This window comes from Budorcas taxicolor, chromosome 5 (genome assembly GCF_023091745.1).
Source record: "Budorcas taxicolor isolate Tak-1 chromosome 5, Takin1.1, whole genome shotgun sequence".
Lineage (NCBI taxonomy): Eukaryota > Metazoa > Chordata > Mammalia > Artiodactyla > Bovidae > Budorcas > Budorcas taxicolor.
In genome coordinates, this window is record NC_068914.1 from 6,681,146 (window position 1) to 6,704,014 (window position 22,869).

The 22,869-nt window shown below is 37.1% G+C and overlaps 1 protein-coding gene across 1 annotated transcript in view; it reads right to left on the bottom strand.

Annotated features, from left to right (window-relative positions):
• CCSER2 (coiled-coil serine rich protein 2) overlaps positions 1 to 22,402 on the bottom strand; it is a 122,069-nt gene extending 99,667 nt beyond the window's left edge. The window contains exons 1-2 of the mRNA XM_052640144.1: positions 20,986 to 22,402; positions 19,671 to 19,867 (exon numbers count right to left, since the gene is read on the bottom strand). Coding sequence (XP_052496104.1) covers positions 19,671 to 19,867; positions 20,986 to 22,402 — 1,614 coding nt within the window. The remainder of the gene's footprint in view (positions 1 to 19,670; positions 19,868 to 20,985) is intronic.
• Positions 22,403 to 22,869: the final 467 nt, after the last annotated feature.

Below are 22,869 nucleotides of genomic sequence, written 5' to 3' on the forward strand. Positions count from 1 at the left end.
ATCTGTCATCTGTACATCCCAGGAAATGCATTACTACAGGAAGAAAGGAAGCCATATAAGCATGGAGACTGCTTAACATGGGAAACAGTTTCTGTCCCATGTTTGTGATGGCAGGCTCTTCCTCTCACTGGCAAGCTTGCATTTGTTGGTAGCCAACATCCACATACACCTGGTTTAGTTGGGAGACCATCTAGCACAGCCATCAGCTGAGAGTACGATAATGAAAAGCTAAATTTGTATACTCTCTGGCTTCCAGAGGCTTCCCACAAGTCCCATTGGAATTAAAACCCTGACTGAACACATATTAGCAGAAGTGTACAAAACTTCCTTGGTCTCTGAGAATGCTTTTTCATTCAAGAAGAATGAACTAAGAGATGGTGGGCCAGGGCTTCCTTCTATGAATTTCTCCTTCACTAATAAATTGGAAAAAGCCTAAATGATTCTGACAAACGAAGGACACCATCACCAGTTTCTATTAATCACCATGCAGTAAAATTAATTTTTTCTTTTGTTATAAAGTTTATGAATTTTAAAACACATATAAGTTTGTGTAAACACCAATGTAATCAAGACACATAATCTCTTCACCCAAAGATACTTCCTTGTACTATCCAGCTATAATTACACCCTCTTCCACCCTTCACCCCTAGCAGACAGTGATTTGTTGTTCTCCATCACTACTTTTGTCTTATAAGGATATCATATAAATACAATCATACAGTATGTAACCTTTTGGAGCTGGCTTATTTCACTCAGCAGAATGCCTTTATGATTAACCTAAATTGACTGAATATATCAATAACGTTACTTTTTTTTTACCGATGAGTAGGGCTTCCCTGGTGGTTCAGTGGTAAAGAATCTGCTTGCCAATGTTGGAGACGCAGGAGCCATGGGTTCAATCCTTGGGTCAGGAAGATCCCTTGGAGGAGGAAATGGCAACGCACTCTAGGATTCTTGCCTGGGAAATTCCATGGACAGAGGAGCATGGCGGGCTACAGTCCATGAGGTCGCTAAGAGTTGGACATGACTCAGCAACTAAACAAAACTAAGTGTTCCACTGCATGAACATACCAGTTTGTATATCCACTTACTCACTGAAGGATGTTTTGGTTTTTCAAGTTTTCAGTTATTATAAATAAAGCTACTAGGAATATTCACGTACAGGTTTCTGTGTGAAAATAAGCTTTCACTTTTCTAGCGTAAATACCCAGGTGAGTAGGATTGTTGGGTGATATAGTGAGTCTATGTTTAACTCATAAGTAACTGCTAAACCATTTCCCAAAACTGCTGTAATGACTTGCATTCCAATCACTATTGAGATTGGCTTTTCCCATATGCTCCTCCCCAGCTTGACTGCAGACTTAAAGCAGATATTTCTAGTGTGGGATTCTGCTACTGGTTCCAAAGAGCACGGTGGCAACTTTATTCATGAAATGGTGTATCTGTCTGCTCTAACCTGTCTGAGGTTACCTGAATGACTAATACAAAGTGCTTATCATTGCTTTGCCCAACTTGGAATTCACTCAGGCAGAAAAGCTGTGAGCATTAGTCAAAAACATTTTAAGTCAAATAAATAATCCATATCACCCTGGGACAAAAGATTATAGTTGAGACATAGAATACTAAAAGACCGAGAAAAAAAGGCTGGGGAGAGAATTTCTTTGGGAAATTAGGTAAATGTTGTGAATTTCAGAAGCCACAAAAATTGCCTAGGGCAGAATGTATTCTCAGTAAAGACCTAAGTAAGAAAACCCAAAGCTTTCACCTCTGGCTGATCTCTAGCCCAGAAAAAATGAGCAAATTAGAATTGTAAATGGGTAAATGGCCAGGCTGAGTACTGAAGGGCTGTCCCAACACTGGGCCAATGTGCAGACAGAGTCACTGGGAGGGTTTTTCTTTTTTTTTTTCAATTTGACTGTAAGGTCTTTTAATTCACTTTCCTTTTAATTCTTTTTTTCTTTCTCTGCCTCCTTATCTTCTTTTTTCCCTTAATCCCTTTCTCTTACTCTCCCTCTCCCCTCTTTTTTTCTTTCTTATTATTTGCCATTTGGTATTCAAGGAAATCTCTGCATAAAACACTCAATAAACATAAACTAAAGTAACAAATACTTCATAGACCACACATGACGAGAAGAGAAGAAATTCACTCTCTTCTCTATTTTAGAAAAGTCACTAAAATAAACACTATACTATAGCCTACAAAAATGTAACAAAAACAAACCCTAAGGAAGACGAAGGATATGATTTCCAGTGTTGCTAAATTAAAATATTTAAAATGATTAGCTTTCAACAAAAACCTTTTTAGAGACATGCAAAGAAAGCAGTATCTATCACCGAAAGAAAAAGAAAAAACTAACAAAAATGATCCCTGAGGAAGCGCAAGCACTGAACTTAATAGACAAAGGCTTTAAATCAACCATCTTAAATATGCTCAAATCTCAGTACGGGATATCAGTGAAAATATAGAGCATAAGGTAATGAAAAATAGAAATTCTGGAGGTGAAAGTATAACAATTTAAGTGAAAAACTCCTAAATACTGGAAATGATTTCACAAACACAAAAGGAGAAACCGACAGTAATACAGTAACAGTAGAGGACCTTACAACCCCATGTGCATCAACAGATCATCCAGATAGAAAATTAGGAAGGAAACACTGGCTTTAAAGAATGCATTAGTCTCTGAATGTAATAATTATCTACAGGACATGCCATTCAAAAGAGCAAGATACACATCCCTTTCCAGTGCACATGAAACATCCTCCAGGTCAGATCATACCACAGGCCACAACACTAGTATCGATGAATTTAAGAAAACTGAAATCACATAAAGTATTTTTTCCCATCATAACATTATGACACTAGAAATCAACTATAAGAAAGAAAAAAAAAAAAACATATGGAAGTGAAAGAATATGCTACTGAACAAACACTGGGTCACAGAAGAAATCAAAGGAAAAAAAAAAACCTGGAGACAAATAAAAATGGAAACACAATGATCCCATATCTATGAGATGCAACAAAAGCACTCTAGAGGAAGTTTATAGCAACACAAGAAAGAATCCTCAACAGAACACTAGCAAATCAAATTCAAAAACACAGTAAAAGAATCACACACGTTGATCAAGTGGGATTTATCCCAAAGATGCAAAGATGGCTTAATATATGCAAATCAATCAATGTGATATAATACGTTAACAAACTGATTAATAAAACCATATGGTCATCTCAATAGACGCAGAAAAAGCTTTTAACCAAATTCAACATCCATTTACAATTAAAAAGTCTCCAGAAAGTGGGTATAGAGAGAACATACCTCAACATAATAAAAACTATATATGATAAGCCTAAAGCTTATATCATACTCAGTAGTGAAAACTTGAAAGCATTTTCTCTAAGATCAGGAACAAGACAAAGATGCCAACACTTGCCACTTTTATTTAACATAGTATTAAAAGTCCAAGACACAGCAATCAGACATGGAAAAGAAATAATAATGGAAATCAAATTGGAAAGTAAAAAGTAAAACTGTCACTGTTTACAGATGACATGATACTATACACAGAAAATTCTAAGGACACCACCAAAAAACTGAGAATAAATTAATTCACTGAAGTGTCAGGATATAAAATTAATATACAGAAATCTGTTGCATTTCTGTACACTAAGAGCAAACTATCAAAAAGAGAAATCAAGAAAACAATCCCATTTACAATTGCATCAAAAAGAATAAAATATATAGGAATATGATTTTTACTCTGAAAAACTATAAGACAGTGAAGAAACTGAAGATGACACAGACAGATGGAGAGATATGTGTTCATGGAGTGGAAGAATTAACATTGTTAACATAACCATACTACCCAAGGCAATCTACAGATTGAATGCAATCACTATCAAAATACTAACACCATTTTTCACAGAACTAGAACAAATAATTATAAAATGTGTGTGGTAGCATGAAAGAACCTGAATCTTCATGACTCTGCATTGGGCAATAAGTTCTTAGGTACAATATCAAAAGTGGAAGCAATAAAAGAAAAAATAAATTGGATTCATCAAAATTACAAACTTTTGTGAAAGAAAAAAAAACTTCTGTGCATCAAAGGACATTATCAATAAAGTGAAAAGACAACCTATAAGATGAAAGAAAATACTTGCAAATCATATCAAACTAGAGTCTAGTATCCAGGATATATAAAACCACAAATAACTCAGTTTTTTAAATGAGCAAAAGGCTTAAATAGACTTTAACTGAAAAGGATATACAAATATCCAATAAGCACACAAAAAGATGTTCAACATTATTATTTATTTAGGAAATGTAAATAAATCAAAACCACAATGGAATGCTACTTAATATCCAGTAGGTTGACTATAATTAAAAAAAAAAAACAGGAACAAAAAACAGTAGCAAGTGCCATCAAGCATGTAGAAAAACTAGAAGACTTACACTTTGCTGGTGGGAATGTAATGATTCAGCCATAGTTAAAAAAAACAAAACACACAGTTCAGCAGCTGCTCAGAAAGTTAAACACAGAATTACTACACAGTCTAACAATCTCAATCAAAGATATATATATATATATATATACCTTAAAAATTTGAAGCAGATACATGTACACACATGTTCACAGCAGTATTATTCACAACGAAATAGCAGAAACAGCCCATATGTACTATGTCCATCAATGGATGAATGGCATGTACATATGATGGAATATTATTCAACTTTAAAAAGGAATGGACTCTTAATACACGCTACAAAAATATAGAAGAACCTCAAAAACGTTCTGGTAAGTAAAAGATCTGGGCACAAAAGGTCACATGTTGTATGATTCCATATATGAAATATCCAAAATAGATAAATTAATACAAAAAGCAGATTGATGGTTTTCAGGGGCTGGGAAGGGGTGAAAGGGGAGTAACTACTTAATAAATGAGTATAAAGTTTACTGAGGGCTGGTGAAGTGTTTTGGAACTAAAGAGAGGTAGTGGTTACACAATATTGCAAACACACTAACTGCCACTGACATGTTCACTTTCAGTTTAGTTCACTTGCTCAGTTGTGTCAACCTTTTGTGACCCCATGGACTGCAGCACACCAGGCCTCCCTGTCCATCACCGACTCCTGGAGCTTTCTCAAACTCAAGTCCATTGAGTCAGTGATGCCATCCAACTCTCTCATCCTCTGTCGCCCCCTTCTCCTCCTGCCTTCAATCTTTCCCCACATCAGGGTCTTTTCCAGTGAGTCAGTTCTCCGCATCAGGTGGCCAAAGTACTGAAGTTTCAGCTTCAGCATCAGTCCTTCCAATGAATATTCAGGACTGATTTTCTTTAAGATTGACTGGCTGGATCTCCTTGCAGTCCAAGGGACTCTCAAGAGTCTTCTCCAACGCCACAGTTCAAAAGCATCAATTCTTCAGCGCTCAGCTTTCTTTATAGTCCAACTCACATCCATACATGGCTACTGGAAAAACCATAGCTTTGACTAGATGGACCTTTGTTGGCAAAGCAATGTCTTTGCTTTTTAATATGCTATCTAGGTTGGTCATAGCTTTTCTTCCAAGGAGCAAGCATCTTTTGATTTCATGGCTGCAGTCACCATCTGCAGTGATTTTGGAGCCCCCCAAAATAGTCTCTCACTGTTTTCCATTGTTGCCCAATCTATTTGCCATGAAGTGATGGGGCTGGATGCCATGATCTTAGTGTTCTGAATGCTGAGTTTTAAGCCAACTTTTTCACTCTCGTCTTTCACTTTCATCAAGAGGCTCTTTAGTTCTTCTTCACTTTCTGCCATAGGGATGGTGTCATCTGCATATCTGAGGTTATTGATATTTCTCCCGGCAATCTTGATTCCAACTTATGCTTCAGCCAGCCCAGCATTTCTCATGATGTACTCTGCATAGAAGTTAAATAAGCAGGCTGACAATATGCAGTCTTGACGTACTCCTTTCCTGATCTGGAACCAGTCTGTTGTTCTCTGTTCAGTTCTAACTGTTGCTTCTTGACCAGCATACAGATTTCTCAGGAGGCAGGTCAGATGGTCTGGTATTCCCATCTCTTGAAGAATTTTCCACAGTTTGCTGTGATCCACAGAGTCCAAGGCTCTGGCGTAGTCAAAGCAGAAATAGATGTTTTCTGGAACTCTCCTGCTTTTTTCGGTGATCCAATGGATGTTGGCAATTTGATCTCTGGTTCCTCTGCCTTTTCTAAATCCATTTCTAATGCAATTTCATTCAACATAAAATTAACCATTTATGTTGAGAAATTTCATTCAAGAATAAAAAAGAGCTTTTGAAAATTTAAAAATATTACTCAAATATCTAAGAAAATTGCTTGTACATTTAACCTTTAATACAGTATCACAATTCTATATATCTATCCCCAAAATACAAAAAGACAAGGCAATTTATTCAAGAACTAGTTGTAACAGCAAAAGCATAATGTATATGCTTAGAAGTTGAAGGGTGGTAAATATATTCATATTTGCTTACTTTTTCTAAAAATTAAATAATAAATTATTAATTTGAAATAAATTGTTGACCTTAAATTAAATTATTCATAATTGTTAAGATTTATTGATTTAAGAGTATTAACTAAATTACCAATATAAAATTAAATAATTAAGTAATTAATAAATTACTGATTTAAAATTAAACTTATTTAATTTTTTAACTTATTTTTAAAATAAATTTAATAAACAAATTACAATTAAATTATTTTATAAATAAATCTTTAGTTTTTAATTTAATTAAAAAATAAAATTTTGAAACTTTTGAACAAACATCTTTATTTTCATACTGTTTCCCCTATTTAGCCTCTATAATATGCTATTCCTATGTAATATGAATGTTATTTGGGGGTTTATGCTGTTTTCAATATTCTACTATTGCAAATAATGCTTAAACGAATCCCTAAAAATCAAAAGTAAAATAATATACACAAGTCTAACTTGTATATCAAGTTCACGGAATAACCATTCAGAGAGAAACTATTTCAAATAGATAAAGATAAAAATCCTCAAGCTGTTTTTAAGAATTGTATTTTTAGTGGTGGAATTATTACTCTCAGACCTTCATAGGACCATCAATTATGCATTCCTAACAGTAGCCTCTATTAAGATTTTATCAAACTTTTGGCTTCACAATACTACCCAGGGCATAATATCCTTTTCCATAAAACATTCAGTTAACAGGACCAATTACTTTACATAAAACCTGCTTAACTTTCACTTGGAACTTTCACCTTAATCCATCAACCCAAGCATTACTATTTTCTCTCAGTCTAAAAGGGGCCCCAGTTTAGGACTTGTTCATCAACATGTTTCGATTCCAAAGTACATGGATATCTGTGTCAAGGAGTACAGAAAGGTCTCTTCATTCCCAGAGGGTAAGAAGAGCCAAGGGACTTTGTCCCTTTTGTCCATCTATCTTCATTTTGTCTAATCTACCAGATTACTGTCCCAGGTGATTCCAGGTCAGAGTCCTCGTTTTCATCTTTGTCAGCTTTTAAAATTCCTTCAAACTGAGATCAACAGAATGGTGTTGCTGAGGTCCCTTTGGCATTGTAGAACCAGCATCGGCTCCTCTTGGGACACTCAATGTTCAACAGTGCTGCTTTAACATCTTTGTCTTAACCTCACCAGTGTCCCATATATTCACCCCACTTCTCATAAATATCAACCCCTACTGGGACAAATCCCTTGGCTCTCCCCTTCTGTTTTCCTCCTTTTTCTTGTTAATGACTCTTTTTTTTTTTTTTTTACCTTCAATATCAATAAGGGAAACTGAGACAGCAAAACTAATAAGGTTTTTCAGACAGCTGCTTGGTTTTACGACAGTATGGTTTCATGAGGTGCCCATGTAAAAGGAGTCCTCTTAATCACAAGAGTCGATATGACCTGACTATGGGGCATATTCAGTAGAAAAATCATACAATCATCATAAAGTCAATCCAGCATGGCTTGCTATAGGGGGCACAGCCCGTCATCTGTGATGTTCCACTTGGCATTTATGGAAAAAACATAGTCTCTCTTCTCAGGTACACAGATTACAGTAGGTTTTATCCAGTCCACCAGGCTACCCACTCCCCCAGGTAACCTACTATGAACAGCCATCTGTGATGGTTCTATAGTGAGTTGTGGGTCCTACCTATATCAATCCAATACTCTCTTCCACTCTGAAGCACTTAAAACCAAATATACTACTCCTAAATTAGTCACTCTCACAATCCATTTAATAAAAGTTCTTCAGGAAGTTGATGACACAGACCACAATATAAGACTACTCCCCGGCACTATAACCCCTGGTTTCAGTAGTTTTACGGTTTCATCCTCTCCCTAACTTTACTACCTTCCTGGTAACCAGTGTTCATGAGAGTACTGCCTTTTGTCCTAGAATAATCGTTCCCATTAGGGTTGGCTCTAAAGCTACTGGTAGTAGATCAGGCTGAAATCTAAGCTTGGTCCAGCATCACGATCAGCCCCAGCACTCTGTACTACTTTCATTCTAGCTATTACAAGTAACAATAGCCAACATACAATATAGTCAGTTTGTTTCTTATTATTCTGCATTTTCTTCTGTATCCAGTGAGTCACCTCATTGGGGGTTGTGGCTACCACCATTTCTAAATTCTATCTCAGAACTTTTGCCTTTAGTAATAGATTACAGCACAGCTGCAGTTTCATATGATCACTGACTACAAAGCCATCCAAGAATCAAAATTTCTTCATTCCCAGTCCTTTAATCCTTTTGCTTCCCACATGTTTCAGTCAGATTAGATGTAGCATATTTCATTTTTTTCTGACACCAACTACAATGACTTTCGACATTAGCTATCCAGAGTTAGGACAAACTTCACAGGTTAATGGCACAGTCTTACACAAGACTAACATTTAATTCAGACACCATTGGCCAAAAAACCTCAGGGGTTCCCAGGCCCTGTACTTCCTACCTGACTACAACACTGGAGGTTCCCAATCCTCCCTCAAGACTTCCCTGGTGGCTCAGCGGTAAAGAATCTGCCTGTAAAAACGTGGGAGACGCTGGCTTGATCCCTGGGTCAGGAAGATCCCGAGGAGGAAATGGCAACCCATTCCAGCGTTCTTACCTGGGAAATCCCACAGACAGAGAAGACTGGTGGGCTACAGTCCATGGGGTCGCACAAGAGTCGGGCATGACTTAGCAACTAAACGACAAACTACTCCATCAGGTTGTACACCAGAACAACTTACAACACTCAGCAAAGGACTATACTTTATGATTACACTTGTATTATAGTCCACGTGGTATAAATCATGACCAGCCAAAAGAAGAGACACACGGGGCAAAGTCTAGGGTGGTCCCAAACATGAAGCTTCTGTGTTCCCTCTCCATGGAGTCAGAATAGGTCACCTCCTTGGCAAACTGATGAATAACAATAGGCAGAAAGTATGGTTCCAGACTTTTCACTAGAGTTTCGTTACAAAGGCATCCGAGGTTGAATCATGGGCCGCATGACTAAACGCAATCTCCAGCCCAGTTCCCTTGCTCCCTAGAGGTCAAACTATCAGAGGGCTCAAGACCCCAACTTTCTAACTGCATGTTTGGTTGCATGCCCTACCCCCAGCCTCAGTCACCTCGTTAGCATAAACTATCAGGACCCACCATGAACAAAAACACCCCTATCACTTGGGAAATTCCAAAGATGTAGAAACTCCCACACAAAAACTGAGAACAAAAGTCAGCTGAATTCTTTATTATACAACACAAGACTTAGTATAAGACATTAACAAGGCAATAATTAAGACAGTATGTTACTGGTGAAAGAATAGATACACAGATCAACAAAACACAACAGTGAGCTCAAAAGGAGGCCCACACACATACACTCAACTGATTCTGACAAAAGAGCAATGGTAATTCAATGCAGAAAGTATAGTCTTCTCAACAAATAGCGCTCAAACTCTTAGACAAAACTTCTTGCAAAATAATTAACCCAAATACGGGTGTTACACAAAAACTAACTCAATATGGATCACAGACGAAAATACAAAATATTAGACTATAAAACTTACTGAAGTAAACAAAGTAGAAAAAGTATATGACCTTGAGTTTGGTGATGATTTTTAATAATACAACCTACAGCATGATCTGTGAAAGAAAAAAAATTAAGTTGGAATTTATTAAAACTTTGCTCTGTGAAAGACACTTTAAAGAGGATGAAAAGACAAGGCACAGGCTGGGAGAGACACATGCAAATCACATATCTAATAACAGACACATCCGGAGCATACAAAGAACTCTTAAAATTCAGTAACAAATCAACTTAAAAATGGACAAAAGGTACTAAACTGACACTTAAGAGATATACAGATGACAAACACATGTGAACGTTCTGCTGTTAGGGAATTTCCAAATTTAAAGCAATAACAGAATACTACTGTATACCTATTAGAATGCCTAAAAACAAAACACTGACGATAGCAATTGCTGGTGAGAACAGAGAACTAGAACTCTCACACACTGTCAGTGGGAATGCAATTTGGTACAGCCACTTTGCAAAACAGATTGGTACAGTCTTACCACATGATTGAGCAATTGCACTCTGGTATTTTCCCAAATGAAATGAAAACACCTGTCCACATAAATATCTGCAGGTCAATTACAGCAGCTTTATTCATAATGGCCAAAAATGAAGCAACCAAAATGTCCTTTGATAGCTGTGGTAATCCATACAATGTAATATTACTCATCAATAAAAAGAAATGGAGTAGCAAGCCATAAAAAGATATGCATCAGTCTTAAACGCATATTGCTAAATGAATATGAAAAAGCTATATGCTGTATGATTTTAATTATATGGCATTCTTTAAAAGGCAAAATTATAGAGATATTCTATATACATTAGTGTTTGCAAGGGGTTTGTTGCAGGGAGGGATAAACACATGAAATATAGGGACATTTTAGGATGGTGAAACTATTCTTTATGAAATAAGACATTAAGCATTTGTCAAAATTCAGTGATCTTTATAGCACACAGAGTAAATCTTAATGCATACAATTTTTTTTTTAATTTTATGAAACCATCTCACTGCAGGAGGTAAGGGGCATAAAACATTATCCTAAGTAACTGTGGAAATGAACGGAGCCCAAAAGGCTAAAGGCAAAGGGATTCCACGTGAGCACCATCCTCTAATGGATAAAGGTATGTCCTGTGGGAGTACAAATGAACAACTCTCAAGTGACTACTCACTTAGGTTAGAACAGCAACTTCAATAACTCCTGTGTTAGCTGCTCAGTTGTATCCAACTCTTTCTGACCCCATGGACTGTAGCCCAACAAGCTCCTCTGTCCATGGGGTTCTCCAGGCAAGAATACTGGAGTGGGTAGCCATTCCCTTCTCCAGGGGATCTTCTGGACCCAGGGATTGAACCCAGGTCTCCTGCATTGCAGGCAGACTCTTTACCATCTGAGCCACCAGGGAAGCCCAAATTTCATTTAATTAGTAAACGCATTTAACTACTCAGCCTCAGCATCCTCATTAACTATAAATAGTTCATAACGTCTATCTGATCCAACTCCTGGAATTCAGTATTTTATTCATAAATATTACTAATTATGCATCTACTCTATGCCAGGTTCTCTGCTAGGTAAAAAGGACTTTGTAGTGAACTACTTATTCTTTTTATTTTTAACAAACTACTTTTAAATTCACTTTTTCTCTGAAATGGGGGCTTTGACCCAGAAGTTTTAGATAGTCCAATAATTCCATGTTTGTGAAAAATTAAAAAATGTGCAGAAAAAACACTCTACTAAAGGTTAATATACAGACTGGTATGTATAAAGATCTGAAATACAGATGTTGATGTAAAATTTAAATTATATCTGCCTTATTCTAAAACCTGATTTGTAAACATCTGTCTTTCTGATTTGAGATACAAGATTTTTCTTCCTTTTCATTTTCTTAATTTCATAGCTTCATCTCTAACCACTCTCTACTTCACACATCATAGTCTTAGCAATGCAGATATTCCTCTCATACATCATGATTTTGTGGTCCCTCCAGGTACATGCTATTCTTTATGCCCAAAACACTCACCTTCCCTTTTCTTTGACCAACTGGTCATCTTTGTATCCATTCTTCAAAACTCAACTCAGCTGTCACTTCCTCATAGCATATCATACAGATGCTAACACAGCATGCATGATTATCACTTAAAAACTACACTACGACTACATATTTATAATCGCTTATCATACTAGATTTTAAATCCATAAATAAAGACAAGCCTTACATATATTCAGTAACTTTAGCACTGAACAGTATGCCTGAGACATACCAGAAGCTCAATAAATAATTACTGAATTGAACTTCATATTAAACAGATTTAATCTATAAGAAATAATAATAATACAGAATGAAGAAAAATATTATGTTTAAAGGGTTACAACAACTATATAAAATAAACTTAAACTTTGTTTTTAAACCTAAAAGCTACATTAACAGGCCAAGAACCTATGTTAGTAATTAAATGGGCATGGCAAATTCACTAGTCTAGCCAATAAAAAGGAAATTAAGAAAAATTTAGTTTCCTCAATTCATTCTGTTCCCCTTATTTGTAACAGATCCCTTCCATGAGTTCAAGTTCTGCATTCTGTATCAGAGCATACTGAAAGTATGTATCAGAGCATACTGAAAGTATCACTGTCAGTTTGACATGTTCATTTACCTATATTAGGTCGGCCTCAACTTTCTGTAAGCTGTCCCTCCACTATCAGTTTATGCTAATGTCACATTTTTAGCTATTTGCAACTTGCTATTATGACACGTAGTACCTTAGAAACATACTCTGTAAATAGGTTATGTCACAATGCGCGTGGAAAAACCACTGAATAATATTAAACATTATATTTAGTTTTAAGTGTTTCTATTTATTTTGAACTAAATGGCACATCATCATGACACTGTTTCCACAAGCATATTGAGTCCTTATTGAGTGCCAGAAACCTAGAAGAGTGATGAGAGAGAGATGCCATCACTATATTCAAGGCATGCAGTAGGATCTGGAGATTAAAAGCAACTAGATAGACCTGTGTAAAGTAGAACAGGCGATGGAGAGCCAGTCAAGTAGTTTAGGTTTGACATGATAAGGAATGGGAAAACCATCAGGAAAATGAGTCAAACTGGCAATTTAGGGTGATTTTGGCAGAATGAATGAGAACAGCAATACTAATCATAACTTTTAAAAGTGAGGAGGTCACACTTTTCTCCCTTACAGTCAATGAGTAATGGAATTTAATTGCTCGTACCCTCTAAACCCACTTTCAAAACTGCAGATTCCTCTAAGCTGCCCTCTGCCACCACTTTAGTCCAAGCCACTACCACTCCTCACGTGAATGGCAGCTTCCAGCACGCTGTTTGCCTCTCTTCTAGTTCAATCTTCATACAAAGTATTTTGAAAATGTAAATCAAGTTATGCCCCTTTCCAGCTTAAAACCAACATTCTTCCAATCACATATATCCTTTTAACCAACTTACTATATTCCCTGGGCCAACTAAGCCTAACCATTATTTTCTAAAAAAGCCTTATTTAACACCCACACCAGACTAGGTGTTCCAGCAATATACTTTCACTTGGTAATTTTCCTTTGCAGCACTTTCCTCACTTATCAATTGAAGAAAATTAATGAGTTAGCTAAATACTTCAACTACATGCCTCTGTTGGTGCCTCAACAGAATGTAAGCACCAAAACAGAACCTGCAGCTGTCTTGATGACTGTATCCTCAGTGCTCTGCCCATGACGGTCACTCAAATATGTTAAATGTATCAATGGCTGCCTCCCATTGGGAGCCAGAGGATGATGGCTTAGCAAGGACAACACAGAGAAAACTGAATGCCTAAGAAGTTTCCATAGAATTTTATTTGGTTTAAAAAGTTAATCTCTGAATCTTTAAAATTTATTTGCAGTGTTCTAATAGAAGGGTCAGCAAACTATCTCTTCAAGCTCAGAGAGTACATATTTTAGGTTTGTGTGCAATACAGTCTGTTGTAACTACTCAGCACTGCCAGAGTAGCACAAAAGCAGCCAGACTACATGTAAATTTATTACAAAAAGTTATCTACATATATAAATATACATAAATTTATTTACAAAAATATTCATTGGAAGGACTGATGCTGAAGCTGAAACTCCAATATTCTGGCCACCTGATGCAAAGAACTGACTCATCGGAAAAGACCTTGATGCTGGGAAACATTGAAGGCAGGAGAAGAAGGGGACAACAGAGGACGAGATGGTTGGATGACATCACCGACTCAATGGGAGTTGGTGATGGACAAGGAAGCCTGGCATGCTGCAGTCCATGGGGTCACAAAGAGTCAGACACAACTAAGAACTGAACTGAACTGATTTACAAAAATGAGTGGACAGCCTCAAGGCTGTAGCCTGCTGACTCCTGTTAATACACCCCAAAGAAACAGTAGACAGAAATTAAACCAAGCACAGTAAAACTAAATATGACAAATACAAACCAAAATGATATTCTGGTATTCCTCTGCTACATTTCTAGACCACAGGTAATTTCAAAATTCAATGCAAAAAAACCTAGGGGAGTCCTATTCCCACATAAGTTACTGCAAGGAATATTATGACGTTTAGCATATATTTAAGTTTCAATAAAGTCTAGCAACATCAGTCACCAAGGTAGCAACCCAAACCTAGCCAGCTGTTCCCTTACAAATGCACAGGTAAAGAAACGTGCAATAAAAGGTGTTGGCATCATGAGTCATAACTACTTACTGGTTGTCAAAAGCTTCCAAGCTAGAGTTTGAATCTACATTTTAAAATGAAAAAGGTTCTATCTAAATGATAAGGACGTTAAAGCTGCCTACTATATGAAGATAAGTCAAGGCTGATAGAACAAAAAAAGAAAGCCAGGAACATCTGGTTCAACCACTTCTTCAGTCTTCCATAAAAATCCTTCCAAAAATAAAAGCAGACCATGTGATGATTTAAAATTATCAATCCCTAAATATTTAAGGGTCAGGAAATCAGTCATTGTGACATTCGAACTCAATTCCCCTGCAACGGGAGCTCTTTTATTGGTCACAGCACCACAGCAAAGAGGATTCTGAGTACGGTTCATTGGTCACAGCACCACAGCAAAGAGGATTCTGAGTACGGTTCACTGTGCTCACAACAGCGGAAAATGCTTCCGCTTAAAGCTGTGCACATATAGTATGATTCTGACAATATTTACAAGCAAAAAAAAAAAAATGCTGTATTTCCTGTTCAAAAAAGTTAAATATCAACTAAAAGTTTACTGAGTTTTAAAATGCTCGGTTATCCTGAGTAGATATAAGGCTGAAAATCAAGAATACCAGACTGAGAGTAAGCTAGTTCCCAGCCTATCAATATCAATTTACTCAACCCACCTAAATTCAACCAAATCTGAAGAAAGAGTTACTAACTGGTCCATAGGTCCTACTTCAAAGGATTCTCATAGAAAGATGGAAAGATGATAAATAAAAAGGACACTGCAGTGAACAAAGGTGACTTTGAATCAGTGCCTACGTCAGCGCCCAAGACCATCCCCAACATTAGATGGTTCACAAGAAGGGCTCACAGGGCTCAGCAGTCATATATACTCACAGCCAAGATGCGTTCCAGCACAAGGACATGAAACAAAACGAGAAAAAGAAAAGTCAGACGGGGCAGAATTGAAGAAACGAAGCATTAGCTTCTTTGAGTCCTCTCCCAGCAGAATCAATGTACATGCTCAATTCCTCCAACAAGCTGCAACAACACATGAAAAGTGTTGTCTATTACACATGTCCCTAAGAAATTCAGTTGTTTTTGAGGGCTGGTGACATGGGCACCCTCTGCCTAGGATATATGAAAACTTCAGAACTCCAGAAAGAAAGCAGGTACACAGCATAAACCACAGAGTGCAGCTAAGGCACAGTGAACCACTCTTACCACTGAGGGGAAGTTTTGTGTCATCGTAAGGGAACTGTTGATGAAAGTAAAAGTGGAGAGTGAAAAAGTTGGCTTAAAGCTCAACATTCAGAAAATGAAGATCATGGCATCCGGTCCCATCACTTCATGGGAAATAGATGGGGAAACAGCGGAAACTGTCAGACTTTATTTTGGGGGGCTCCAAATCACTGCAGATGGTGACTGCAGCCACGAAATTAAAAGACTCTAATTCCTTGGAAGGAAAGTTATGACCGACCTAGATAGCACATTAAGAAGCAGAGACGTTACTCTGCCGACTAAGGTTCGTCTAGTCAAGGCTATGGTTTTTGTGGTCATGTGTGGATGTAAGAGTTGGACTGTGAAGAAGGCTGAGCACCAAAGAATTGATGCTTTTGAACTGTGGTGTTGGAGAAGACTCTTGTGAGTCCCTTGGACTGCAAGGAGAGCCAACCAGTCCATTCTGAAGGAGATCAGCCCTGGGATTTCTTTGGAAGGAATGATGCTAAAGCTGAAACTCCAGTACTTTGGCCACCTGATGCGAAGAGTTGATTCATTGGAAAAGACTCTGATGCTGGGGAGGAATTGGGGGCAGGAGGAGAAGGGGATGACAGAGGATGAGATGGCTGGATGGCATCACTGACTCAATGGACATGAGTCTGAGTGAAGTCTGGGAATTGGTGATGGACAGGAAGGCCTGGCGTGCTGCGATTCATGGGGTCGCAAAGAGTCAGACACGACTGAGCGACTGAACTGAACTGAAGGGAACTGTTTACCAGCAAAGGGTCAGCATTTCTAAGGATAGGCAATCTCAGCTGCTATGTTAATTCTTTTTTTTTCTGCACAGCACCCCAAGTATATTATGAAAGAATATTGATGAAGGTAAATTATTATGCCTCATACCAACTTCAGATGGAAGTCTTAAATGTAAAAAGAAAATGAAAACAACAAGATAATAATAAATAGCTAACATTTACTGAGCTCTTACTATTTCCCTGCCAGTAATTATTTTTTTATGTATGACCTTATTTAAGGTTCACAGCAATCCTATGGGGTAGTCTGAGATGATACTCAAAATACTCAACAACCACTATCACATGGCTGCTAAAACATTCAGGCATGTACTTCCCAATATGAGCCCTAGAGATATGTGCTGTTATTATCCCCATTCTATTACCAAAAAAAAAAAAAATCAGAGAATCCAAAAGTATACAATTAGTACATGACAGTAATGGGTTCTTAATTATTTGCTATACTGCCTCTCAACATACTCGGAGAAGGCAATGGCACCCCACTCCAGTACTCTTGCCTGGAATATCCCATGGATGGAGGGCCTGGTAGGCTGCGGTCCATGGGGTCTTGAAGAGTCAGACACGACTGAGCGACTTCACTTTCACTTTTCACTTTCATGCATTTGGAGAAGGAAATGGCAACCCACTCCAGTGTTCTTGCCTGGAGAATCCCAGGGAAGGGGGAGCCTGGTGGGCTGCCGTCTATGGTGTAGCACAGAGTCGGACATGACTGAAGCAACTTAGCAGCAGCAGCAGCAGCCATCAACATACTAAGTACTCTGTATGGCCCCAGGACTAGAAAACGGTATCTTATACACACACACACACAGTAAAAACTGTAAAGAAAAACAATACTAAACTTATTTACATGAAAATTTAAAACCATACATGATAAAGGCAACAAAAATATATAAATAAAACTGGTAAAATATACTAATTTTGAAAAAAAGGCGCCTTAAGACAAAAGGCATAATGAGGGTTAGAGAAGATCACTACACAATGACTGAAAGTCCAATTTACCAAGGAAACAACTCTAAACAAGTATACACCTAATAAAGTTCATTTAAAGTAGAAAAAAACAAAAAGTTGGTAGAATTCTAGAGAAAAACCGTAAACCCACTATCACACTCTTTTCAACTTAATTCTCCATCCTTTCTCAAACTGTCTTCCTCTTAGATCCAAAGAGAATGACACATAGACACCATTCCATTGCAAAGCACAGAATGAATATTTGTGTTGTTTACCATCTCATATACACAGGCCAAATAACCAAGAAGGAAATTCGTGAATTGTAGAGACTAATGGTCCATTCAGATATGTACTGAACTCTTCCAGAGGCTATCTCATCATTTAAGTAATAAGAATAATAAACTGTCTGAAAAATGTCCAGTACCAGGTGGCTGACTGCTGCCATCTGCTGGACTCAATGCTCATTTCAACTCCAATCATACTCACTTAAAAAGTTCTGTCTAGTAAGACAGCACGTAACGCTCTTAAACTGTAATCTTTTCTGAACTTCCTTTATCTAAAGAAATAAGAGATGATGCCTCTAAATTAAGTATGTGTCCTCTCCATGTCTGTGCAATTTAATAAGCTGCTGGTAATGACCTTTATTTTTTTTCCAAATCACAGGTTTACATGGAGACAGAAAATTGCATCACCTAAAATCTTCCTGGAATTTAATATATCCACAAGGACTACCAGTTTTCCTTACAACTCCTGGAAAATTGTATTTTATACATTAAGTAATCATAGAGAATAGTTTTAATCACACCAATTATGCTTTATTCACATTGCATATAATCCACATTACTAGCAATTTTTCTTAAAATATGCGTGTATAAATACATACATACATGTCTGGTTCCCTTGCCTACCAGGCACACAGGAAAATTACACTTCCTGCCCACTCAATACATAAGATTAACTTAGTTTAGTAAATTGTGAGTAAAAGGACCATATGCCATCTGCAGGCCAAAGCAGTAACTGCATGTGTAAATCCTCTGTCAGTAAACTGCTTGTGTGACATCCTCATTACCAAAGGAACAAAGGGTCTCAGGAGGCCACGATGAAGCCCCAAGATCAAAGTGGCTTAGAACACCGAAGACAGCTGCCCTACAGAGTTATCCAGACCTACAACAGACTTTGTAAGAGTAAAAAATAAACTTTCATTCTGTTAGCTCACTGCAAATTGGCATTGAGAATACTACCACAACACAGCCTAGCCCAGTGCTCCTCAACAGCAGCACTACTGACGTCTTGGGCTGGATAATTCCTTGTTGTGGGTGTTATCCTGTGTATTACAGGATGTTAAACAGTGTCCCAGTGTCTACCCATTAGTTACCAGCAGCACTCCTCAATGTGACAAAAACATCGCTAGACACTGCCTTCCCCTACCTTGAGAAACTGAAAAATACAATATGCCTATGTGAATATATGTATGTATATTTATTTATGTAGAGCTGACCTTTGAACAACACAAGGTTAAAGGTGATGACGCTGCGCACAGTTGAAAATCCATGGTTAGCTTACAGCTGGCACCCCATATATGCTGTTCTCCACATCCATAGTTCCGCACCCACAAACCCAACCAACCACAGACTGTGCAGTACTGTGGTGTTTCTACTAGTGAAATAAATTCACAGATAAGCAGACCCTCAAAATTCAAACCCATGTTGTTCAAAGGTCAACTACATTATGAATGTATATGAGACCATAATTAACTCAATCTTTAGATGACACAAATATATGCTTTATTATGTATTTAAGACCAGGTATTTTGTAGACCCTTAAGAAATATGAATTCCCATTTCTCAGACTAGGAGAGTTAATTCATAAACTTACAAAAATCCAAACATCCCAAGTCTCTCTAATAGCAAAGTAAACAAAATGTTCCCAAATGGTACATAAATCCATACATACTATGCTGTTCATTTCGGAGGACTCATAGCTCCCAACTGGGTGGACATTTCCAATGGGCTCCAAGCCCTCTTCATCCCACATGTACGTTCCATCAGAGCTATCAGATGGAGAGAGTTCAAATGAAGAACCAGCTCTGTAATCTGTGTCTGGTGAAATCAAGTTATTTCCAGAAGCATGTTTTGAACATTCACTCCTGTCTTCAATTGAATTTTTAAAAGAGAGGGGAAAAAAAAGTTATTAGTTCACAAAATATAACTGTTTCAAAAATATAAGCTTTAATAAATTGATATAGCAAAAGTTGGCCAAAAAGTATTCATAATTAGTATATTCTAAATCTAAACAATAAAAAAATCAGGATGTAAAAGCTTAAAAATAACCTACTGAAATATTTCCCAATGTATTTCATTGAGCCATCTTTAACTTCTGCAGTATTTCTGGAAATGTAAATAAAGCCTCATATTCTTTGAATATTTCCTAGGGTATTTATTTTTAAGCACTGCCCAGGAAACTCCTTACTCTGTGTTTATCATTTAATCTTGCAGTTGCTTCTTAATTAGGAAATAAATTGCTCCAGCAGTCATTCCTAACTAGAAGACCCTCAAGACAGTCAAGAGATTATACATATCTTCAGTGATAGCCTACTCCCTTGATCGGACTACATGCCTCTACCCAAACCCTCAGTTTGTTCTTTTTCAGTCCAGATGGGCAAAGAGATATATTTCCTCCAGTATTCAGCACCAGGATTACCAAGTATAAGAAGAAATGTCAAACAGGTGCTACCTCTCTTCTCCCATTTAAAAAAAAAAAAAAGCTCCTGCAAAAGTATAACCATTAGATTTGCAAAGCAAGAAAATCTAAGTCTTCCTTTAAAAAAATGAAAATTGTCTAGGATAAAAAGAATCCATTAGATTGGACATAACGTCTATTAGTCCATTTACCTTTGGTATAGCTTTACTCAACACACAGCAGTGATCTAGTTCCTAAGGGAAGAGATGGTTTAAAATAGGATGCCACTGATTGGAGGAAGCAGGGAAAAAAAATAATTCTGAAACAAGCAGGAATAAGCCTGTGCATGACAAAGAACAAAGGTAAGATACTACAGGGGAATGGATGTTTTATGGATGTTGTTTTAGCATGAAAAATAGGACAAGGAACAAAAGTCACAAGAACATTAAATGTTGCTCCATTCCAATTGTGTCCAGATCCACCCCTCCATGAAACTGTTAGTATTTTGAAATTAATCAGAAGATAATCCTAAGTATAAACTCAGCTACATTATCAAGAAAGCAAAAAAATTAAGGACATTAATATTTACCAGAGACACTTATATCTATCCATTCATCAGTTTTACTGAAGGATTTTTCATTTTCCTTGGGGGAATCAAATATATCTTTTGGTGGTACATTTTCACACTTTTCTTCTTTGAGAGAAATTTCCTCTGGAGTTATTCTAGTTCTGTTGGAGTCTTCTATATCTATAAAATCATCACTAAAGTCTTCACTTAAATCATTCTTATCAGAAGATGACAAAGAAGACAAGGAAATATCATCCACATCATCACTCAGGTATCTAATTTTAGCATCGCGCTTCATGGTCTGGTCATTTTCTGTTCTATAACTATCATTTTCAATCAGTTCTCGGTCCTGATCCACAGCTCTGTCTTTAGCCACAAGTGCAGCGTCTTCCTCTATACAGGTGTCAGCAGGTGAATTTTTATTACCATCAACTGTGAGAGTCCCAGAAAACGGAGGTCGGCTAGATTTCAGAAGAGAGGGATGAACCATCCTATAACCGAAAGTGGAAGTTACACCCTGGCCATTTGGTAAAGCCAACTTCTTTCCACCAGCAGCATAAGGCCTATTAAATCCAAATCCTAAATGTTCATTCCCATTGAGGACTTCTGACTGCCGGGAATTTCTTGTTAGCATACTTGACCTCAGAGGCACTCTAATGGGTAGCTGTTGGTTCTGATAAGGCTTTGTAAGATCTGCAGCTCTATTGAAGGAATGTGATCTGGTTATAGATGAAGGGGGAAGGAATGAATTCTGAATGGAATGTGAAAAACTCTGTGACCTTACCATTTTTTCACAAGCAAGCGATTTGATATTATCTAGAGATTGTGCTAAGCTTTCTCCAGAACTGCCTCTGGTGGCACAGGAGTTTGCTCTAGGCCTTTGTATGCTACCAGCTGATCGGTTTCCATAAAATCCATTCAACTGAGATTTTGGAGCACTGACTGAAGCATATGAAGTCCTTCCTAACAATGTGCCTTTGGTGAATTTACCCAAATTAGATGGTCCGGACAAAGACTTTTGGTTTAACTCCTCTGTCGATGACACAAACATAGTGGATGGCTTTGCTAACTTGGACGTGAGTAGAGAAATATTTTTCAAACCTCCTTTCATCCCATTTTTATCAAACACTCCTTGAGTAGGTGCAATTTTTTCCGGATTAATTACTTTAGCATGTGAACTCTGAGTATTACTAGGCTCTTCAGGACTTTGTGCACTAAACTCATATTTATTTGCTGTTCTCCAGTTAAATGAATGGGACGATGAACAATCAGAGCCATTATTTTTGATGTAACTTTTGACGCTGCTACCCTTGGAAGTTCCCAACAAATTAACAGGTTTCCCATTCGGCATTGGCTGCAGTGTACTTCTTACAGATTTTGTTCCATACTTTGGCAACTTGGAACCCAAAAAAGTCTTGATTTGTGTTTTCTCTTCCATGAGCTATACGGTGCATTTGTTCTTAAAATTTGACAGAATCTGAGGAGACAAAAGAATAAGATTAAACATTCCTAAGTAAAGATAATAACATGGATTATCACATAATATGAATGCATATTCTTAAGTAATTATATGCAGGAAAGCCCAAAAGCTACTCATGATCCCTACAGAACTCTTAATAAATACTAAATGCACTAATTAAGAACTTAATATTAAAAGAAAATAAAGAATAATCAAGTCTGTTAAATACTTTTTACATTTTAAAGCAATCATTAGGGTTATTTGTAAATTCTAATGTCTTTAAATTTTGCTTTACTTTTTAAAAATGGAGATTAAAATGAAATTTTTTTCTTTTTCCAGAAAATAAAAAGAAAATAAAGAACATCTTTATAGGCACTTGTATAAACTTGGGCTATGGATGATGACAGCAAAATCCAGAAATAATAAAAATTAGACTATAAATCTGT